This window comes from Mercurialis annua, linkage group LG3 (assembly GCF_937616625.2).
Source record: "Mercurialis annua linkage group LG3, ddMerAnnu1.2, whole genome shotgun sequence".
Lineage (NCBI taxonomy): Eukaryota > Viridiplantae > Streptophyta > Magnoliopsida > Malpighiales > Euphorbiaceae > Mercurialis > Mercurialis annua.
The window spans coordinates 73018310-73026446 of NC_065572.1; the positions used below are offsets into that span (position 1 = coordinate 73018310).

The window sequence follows — 8137 nt, forward strand, 5'->3', positions numbered from 1 at the left end:
TGTTTACTATATGTTTGATATATTGTATGTCTTTTTGCAAAGGTATACTGCTGTTTTTGCAGCTTTTATTGCTGGCATGGCTTGTTCTGTCGGGATCTTGTGTATTTAGACATGAATATTCATTTGTGACATAGGAAACCTTAAGCGTCTGTGTCGGAATCTTGGCGTTTTAGACATGAATATTCATTTGTGACATAGGAAACCTTAAGCGTCTGTGTTCGAGTGTCATGTTTTTACGTATCCGTAGTCGGTGCTACATAGACTGTAACTATTACTCATTATCATTATGTGATTTATTTAGTGAATACTCGTGTTTGGAAAATTCGTAGTTGCTAATATTTCAATGTTTATAAATGAAATAAGATTTTTTTGAAAGAATTTGCCAAAATTTGATTTGATTTTTGCAAGAATACTTACTACAAACAGTAAGTTTAGTGGCAAATTAGAAGGGGAAGCTGAGTATTGTTTGGAAGAATTAAAACTTCTAATAGAAAACAGTTATTCGCAGGATTTTTTTGCTCAATTACTTTGTGATACACATTGTAGTAAATTATATTCCTATGCCATGATTAAATAATTTATCTTTTTCAATTTTAAAGAATTGAATTGACTGCTTGCAATTTGTAAACTTTTCATGGACTATATCAAGTTGTCATTGCATATTAATTCATATAAATGATTGAAATTTCTTACGCACTTTGTGATTTGAAAGGGTTCCGAGGATATTTGATGCTTTTTTCCCCCTGCAGGATAACAAAGATCTTTATGCCGAAGAAGCTGCTGCTCAGAGAGAAAGGGGGAGACAAAGAATGCTTTCTATTCCAGGGCTTATCGCCCCCAATGAGATTCAGGACGAGATGTTGGATTCTTAGAAAGGAGGTTATATTTTTGATGCAAGAAGCTAATTCGTGAATTTTAAACCAGGAGTTGTCATTGCCATCTTGATTCGGGTACCTGGAAGTCAACGGGTTTAAAACAGATTACATTATCGTAGGCGTAACCCGTAATCTCTAGTATTGATGTGTTGTGTAGCTAGTTTGATTTTCTTTTACAGTGCTGTGTTCTATATGTTTGTTGAGGGGGTTTAGTTTTGGTTCTCCCCCTTATTCCTGAAATGCACCTTTGAACCTGCTTTAATATATATGAGTTTTATTTGACCCTTTAGATTTATTTGCATTCTCTGTTACTTTGCCCCAACTTGCTACACTTATTCAGCTTTTGTAGCATCTAATTGTGCCGGAACTTTTTTCTGAGTGATTTTAATTGAGAGAAGTGTAACCATAGGCTCTTTACAATTTTGTAATTTCACATTTTTAATCATATTCCTTTGGTTATTCAAATTGTTAGGCGCTTTCTTGTTGATGTGCCTTTATAGCAAGAAACGGCAAACACTCCTATAAACTATCATCTCAGTCACTTACCATACTGCCAATTAATTGGCAGAAATCTCTGTGATCCTAACCAGTTTATCGCTTCATTTCTTCAATAATAGTACATATATATTTTACCAACAGAGCAATTTGCTGAAATTTAAGATGCAAGAAAATTTTCTAATCTGTGACTTCCAAGATATGCCGCAATGCTTGCAACTGCTTCATCACTCCAGTTGGTCCTTCCATCTGAAAATTTTCACGCTGTAGAGGTGCAGAGAAGGAAAAACTTCAGAGAGATAAAACCACAAATTAGAGATCATAAAATTATATAGCTAACAGGGTGTGCACCTGTATACATACCGTAAATTAGAAGCATCTAAAAGCACCAAAATGCATCACTGCAAAGCATATACTTTTGGTCAGTAAATGACTTCAGCAGCTTATGCCATTTAAGATTCAATGCACATCAATCTTTAATCAACACAAAATGGTCCTCTTTCATTAACCGATTTTCGTGCGATAACGACTGAATTTCTGCCCTCAAAGTCTCAGTTTGGTCTAGCATTGTTGCATTTCTAGCATTAGCTTCAGTAACTCGTGCATGCTCTGCGTTCAATTCATTCGTCAACTCATTAATCTGATCTCTTCTTCTCAATGTCTCCATTTGCTCCTCTCGTGCTTCATCAGCTGCATTCTTCAAGTCATGAAGCTCCTTTCGTATCTCATTCACATTCTTCAGCAAATAATCACTCATTTCTCTGTCTAACCATCTCAAAGACTCGCATTGCGAATTCTGCAAACTCTCACAACACCGTTTTCAATGGTACCATCACCGAGTAAAGCATCCAAATTCAGATGAATGTTATCAATCATCCAAATGGATATGTAACCGTCACCCAAATTATGGGATTCAGACCACAGATTACCATATTTGCAAGATCAAGAGGAACTAATTTATTACAATGATAACACTTTTTTATAATCAAATTCTCAGCTTGCAATTTAACTATCAATATTACCATATTTGCAAGATCAAGAGGAACTAATTTATACCATCCACTTTTAACAAAATAATGCTTACTCGCATTCCTTCCTCCATTAGTTTCTAACGTTCATTCTAGTATGAAAGCGACTTTCCATAGACATAGTTCAAATAAGTTCAAACAAACTTTTTTAACAATAATTTACAGAGACGGGTGTGTGTAGCTTACATAGAGGAGAATTGTGTTTTGTGGGGCCAAAACAATGATATCTGAATATGGCAGCAGTCTGAGTTTCCCTCTGACAATAAAAAGAACAATTAAATGGAACAAATACGGATCAGGATGAAAATAAATGGAGAGGAAAACAGTGATGAAAACAGAAGAAGCCCTACCTTGGTCGTGTTACAGCCACTGGTTCAGCAGCAATTGCAGTAATGCTCCAGCTCATGTCAGGTTTAACATCAAAGATTATCTCATTATAGATTTCAAGACTCTGAAGCCTTACTGACAACAACTTCTTTTGTTCTTGAAGAAGAAAACAAATAACAGGAGCATCATCATCATCAGTTGCCAGAAATACCTAGTAAAAATGAGCAACACATTGATTATTACAACAAATTTACAGCTCAAAAGACAAGTGCAGCATGGTTCACGGTTAATTCATCCAAATACAATCTAGAAAATTTATAACAGTGTGGTGCTACACGTTATAGAGTTGAAGTGGGAAGATTTTGTAAGAACAAAGCATGGTGAACAAAATAAATCAAAAGAGCATGATATTTTATTTTTCTGAAAGAATTAAGTAGTAAGTAAAGGAAAAAGATGGGAGGAGAGAAGAGAGAGAGCGGTTGCGGCGGGAAAATAAAAAAAACGAGGTAGCAATATTTTATTTTTAGTAATTTCTACAAATAAAAGATGGGAAAATAAAAGATGGGAGTTGAAGCGGGAAAATAAAAAACATATTTTATTTTTATTTTTCAACAATTAAAGCAAACTAATACGAGGTAGCAATATTAAGAAATTCTGAATATGTAATCATGTTGATGGTAAAGTATTTAAGTGACCTAAATAAAATTGAGCCATACCATTTGAAACTTCTCCTGAAAACTTAAACTGAATTGTTTGAGTTCAATATCCTCGTTATATAGCTTTCGCTGCCAGGTTAGTGAAGCAGGAGTTGCAGGATCAACCTTTACATCAGACATACAAGAGAAATTAGAAACAAGATAGCATTTGAAGCATTGAATTTTAAAGAAAGTAAACAAAACAAGTACTACGAAACATAAAAGGCAAGAAAAAAATGTGAATTGAAGTCCTTCAACTATAAAATCAAACTACACCTGCAACACGAAACTGATGGGATAAATATTGTCATTTTAATTGTCATTGGTACATAAATTTCCTCTTAATACTCGGAAAATTAAGACTTAAATACAAATAAAATCATGAATTATATCGTCTTTTCCAATTTCATCACATATTTGTAACTCGAAACACAAACTTCAATTTTATCGCAATTCGAACCACCAATTATAAACTGATCAATCAGTACTGATAAGGAATGCCTGAACTCGAAATTGAAACCGAAACACTTTTGATATATCTAGTAAGCAAAGACCTTAGAATCCTCAACTAAACTAAATTTCAATTTCTTCTCCATAGAAAGTAAAATCTTCAATAACAAACAAACACGGCAATAGTGTACCTTTTCCAGCAATAAATCAGAATTTCCTTTGTTTTCTTGATCGAAACCGTTCACCGGTATCTCTCCCTCAGACATCTTTCCTGCATTAACAAACAATAAACAAATCGATCCACCTCCTTTTAAGAATTAAGAATTAAGAGTGAGAATCTGATGGGAGGAGAGAAGAGAAGGAGCGGTTGCGGTTGCGGCGGCGGTGGTGGTTGGGTGAGGAGTGGAGGAGGTGGAAGTGGAGGAGAATGAAGGGGAGTAGCTGTTGGTGGTGGTGGAACTGTTCATCTTGTTGGTGGCGAAGACCATTGTCGAAACAGAAGAGCAGGTTAAAGATAATTATGGCTGAGCAGATAAGAGATGGCGGTGATTTAATTATCTCACCAACTGAATAAGTAGCTGATAATATAATCAACGGAGGAAATTAATTAGGAAATGATCTGACGGTTATCATAACCAGTGGTACTTAAACTTCAGTGGTACTCTAGAATGACCCGTTATATAGAGAAATTAAGTGACAACAAATCTACTTTGGGTCCCATATTAGAAGAGCTATAAGATTTTGTTGGACAAAAACATCCTTATTGATTAGATCTTTAGGTCTACTTAGTGTGATATTTTGTCTTATAACATGTAATTAAAATTTTAAAAGTAATAATATATTGATCTAAAAAAGATTGGTATTCATCTTTATTAATTTTAATAATTTTGTGACGTACGGAAAAGTTTGATCAGGTGAAAGTAAAGAAACTGAAATCTGAGAGCAAATCTTGTTCTAAAATCTGAACAGGTAATTTGTTAGGTTCCGGTATTCTATAAAAATAAAGAGATTATATATAGAATCTTGATTAGTTAAATAAAACAGAAAAAAAAAAGAGAATTCAATTAATTATTTTTTCAGGTTTTAGCCCCACAGATATGTTATGCTAACTGCCATTCAGTAGGGACGACCTATTCTTCTTTAAAAGTAAATCAAATTCAAAGCAGTTAGGGTTATGAGAAACTCATAAAAGTAGCAATACCATTTCTAATAATTTAATAAAGCAGAAGTTTAAAATTTGCTCCTATTTCTCTCTAAAATTTACTCTCCTTTTTTCTAATTTTTTTTTTCACTTTAATCTTGTAGAGGATGAGAGAAAGTGATTTCCGATTTTAATTAAAAAAATCATCTTTTTTCCGTCTAAATTATTACTTATCTCTACGGTATTTTCTTTATATTTATATATTTTTTAGATTTTTAATTTATAAAATCTTCTTAAATCTAAAATTTTAATAAGTTTTGTTATAGTTTTTGTTGTTTTTTTTTTTGATAATTGAAGGTATTTAAAAAAAATCTACATTTTTAGAATTTTTTGAAGATGAAAATCGGAAAACATGAAACTTTAACGAATCTAGCGGTTTAAAGATAACTTTTGGATCTATATTTGAGACTTGAAAAAATTGAAACTTCAAAAATCATGCGGTTTCAAGATCATAATCTTAATATTTGAACTATATTAATTCTTTCAATTTATTAAGAAACTATCCATTTATGTAATTTTTATTATTATCAATGAAAATTTTAGTCTCTTTGAAAAAAAACAGAAGTTTTAAGTTAAAACATGTGTCGTATGATTGTCTCATAAAATAAAAATTGTTGAACTGTTTTAATGGTTTCAAACTGTCTTCTGCTAATAATTCAAGATTGACACTCAGATGTAGTTAGAAAGAGTTTATTATAGTGGACAGTTAACCACCTTAAGATTTTAAATCTTTGAAAAAATATGTATATATACTTTAAATATTATAGTTTTTCTGCCTTAAAATAATAAGCATTGCTCACCTTAAAATTTATATTTTGTCAATTTTGTCTATCTTATAAATTTACAGCATATTTTTGTCAATTTTATAAAAAAAATCTGAATCCGCCGCCGTTGACATCTGACTTCTAAAACCACTTGCTATATTAAGCCATTTTCATTTTATCTTTTAGATAAGTTATGATGGCGAACCAATTTCTGATTTCTAATGTTGAATAAGTTCATTTCTAATTCACTATTTGTTTTGAAAAGTTTTCATAACAAAATTTAAAATGGTTGATCCGAAATAAATTTTTATAATTTGTCTCAAAAAAAAATTATTCATTATAAGTCAAATGAAATTAACTCCAGAAGCTTTTACGGATTTAATTTAGTGGTCTAATATTCAGCTATCTAGACGTTAAGATTATGGATTCAAACTCTAACTACATTTTTCTTAAAATAGAGTAGTTGAGGATATTACAGTATACTGCATCCTGGTGTGTGCAAAAGCTAACATTGGCTTTCTGCTGTGATTGTTCAGCTTGCCTTGCATCTGAAGTTTCAGCCTTCTCCTTCTGATTCATCCAGGTCATCAATCCATGTGATTGTGTGCTTGTTAGTGTGTTAATCCAGCTCAGCAACTCAACAATCACGTGTGCTTTTACAGCTAATCAACAGCTCAGCAAACACAAGTTTCTTGTGTGCAGCAGTTAGAGTAGCAGTTATTTTTCCTGTTTTAGTATAAATAGGAAGCTGAGCCAAATGAGCTCATTATCTTTTGTAAAACTTTTGATTGATTAATAAAGCTGTTTTTCTCTCTTTTGATTCTATTGATTTGTAATATGGTATCAGAGCCTAGTGCTCTTGTTGATTCGTTGATTTGTTGAAAGACAGTGATCATCTTCTTCGTTTGGAGTTTGAAGCTGCTACAATGGCAGGAAATTTTATCAGACCTGAAGATACTATGTCGAGTCCATTTTTTGTTCATCCTGGTGAGAATCCATCACTTGTTTTAGTCTCAAATTTGTTAAATGGAAGCAATTATCATGCTTGGTATAGATCTATGCGTATGGCTTTGATTTCTAAGAATAAGTATAAGTTTGTTGATGGTTCCATACCTGTTCACAGTCCTGATGATGAGAATTTTCATGTTTGGGAGAGGTGTAATACTTTGGTGATGTCGTGGTTATATAGAGCCCTTAGTCAGACTATAGCAGATAGTATATCTAATCTTGATAGTGCTTTAGAAATCTGGATTGATTTGAAAGACAGATTTTCACAAGGTGATTCCTATAGAATTGGAGATTTACAGGAAGAAATTCACAGTTTTAAACAACATACTTTGTTTGTTACAGAGTATTTCACACATCTCAAAACTCTTTGGGATGAACTGATCAGTTTAAGGTCATTGCCTAGTTGTTTCTGTGAACCAAGGTGTCCTTGTGGAATTACAAATGCATTAAGGGTAATTCAGTCAAATGATCAAGTGATAAGATTCCTTAAAGGATTGAATGAGAATTTTGCAAATGTGAGAACTCAAATCATCATGACTGAACCTTTACCTCCAATTAACAAAGTTTTTTCTATGGTTATTCAATATGAGAGACAACTGTCTGGCTCAGGTAGTAAGCCTACTACAGATTCAAATGTTTTCATGGCAAAAGGAACACAGGATTATGATTATGATCCAGAATATGAATCTAACATTTGCTATGCCAGAGGAAGAGGCACTGGCAATTTCAGAGGAAACAATATGTTTAAAAGAGGAGGTTTTAACTCATATTTTGCTGGTAAACAGAAGTTATGTTCTCACTGTGGAAACTCAGGGCATACTGTGGACTATTGTTACAGAAAGCATGGATTCCCACCTGGTTTTCAACCAAAGCCTAGACCAGAAAATGCATATGCAAACCAGGTTCAGTATCCAGATTATGAGTATCAGGATTTTGATGAGGAGAGATCAGTTGGAAACAAGAGCAGCTTCAAACAAGAAATATCCAGGAACAACACTCCTGTTGATACTAACATGAATTACAATGCTAATGCAGGACAAATTTTTCCTTTCACACCTGATCAGATTCAAAAGATCATGAGTTTGATTCAAGCAGGAAACAATGAAGCAAGTACTTCTCAGGGACACTCTCAAGTGAATTCTCTTACTGCAACTTTCAAGCCAGAAGGTATTGTTCATTCATGCTTTTTCTCTGCAAAGGCTTATAAAAACATGTGGATCTTAGACACTGGAGCTGCAGATCACATAGTTTGCAAGCTTGAGTATTTCAAAACTAGCAAAGCTGTTCATAATGT

The 8137-nt window shown here is 33.1% G+C and overlaps 1 protein-coding gene across 1 annotated transcript; it reads right to left on the reverse strand.

The window, feature by feature from the left end:
- Window positions 1-1231: 1231 nt before the first annotated feature.
- Window positions 1232-4522, reverse strand: LOC126671221 (uncharacterized). Its single transcript, XM_050364960.1, has 6 exons — window positions 4062-4522; window positions 3442-3546; window positions 2749-2936; window positions 2585-2654; window positions 1734-2166; window positions 1232-1634 (listed from the first exon to the last, which is right to left on the reverse strand). The coding sequence occupies exons 1-5, from the start codon at window positions 4134-4136 to the stop codon at window positions 1840-1842; spliced, it is 765 nt and encodes a 254-aa protein (XP_050220917.1). The 5' UTR covers window positions 4137-4522; the 3' UTR covers window positions 1232-1634; window positions 1734-1839.
- Between the last annotated feature and the right edge of the window lie 3615 nt (window positions 4523-8137).

What these genes read in the sequence shown, in the direction of transcription:
- LOC126671221 (XM_050364960.1), bottom strand. Translation starts at nt 4,136, where the DNA reads ATGTCTGAGGGAGAGATACCGGTGAACGGTTTCGATCAAGAAAACAAA. An exon ending in TTCAGGAGAAGTTTCAAATG is followed by an intron (nt 2,937 to 3,441) that starts GTATGGCTCAAT and finishes CATTTTTACTAG; the next exon opens with GTATTTCTGGCAACTGATGA. An exon ending in GTGGCTGTAACACGACCAAG is followed by an intron (nt 2,655 to 2,748) that starts GTAGGGCTTCTT and finishes TTTTATTGTCAG; the next exon opens with AGGGAAACTCAGACTGCTGC.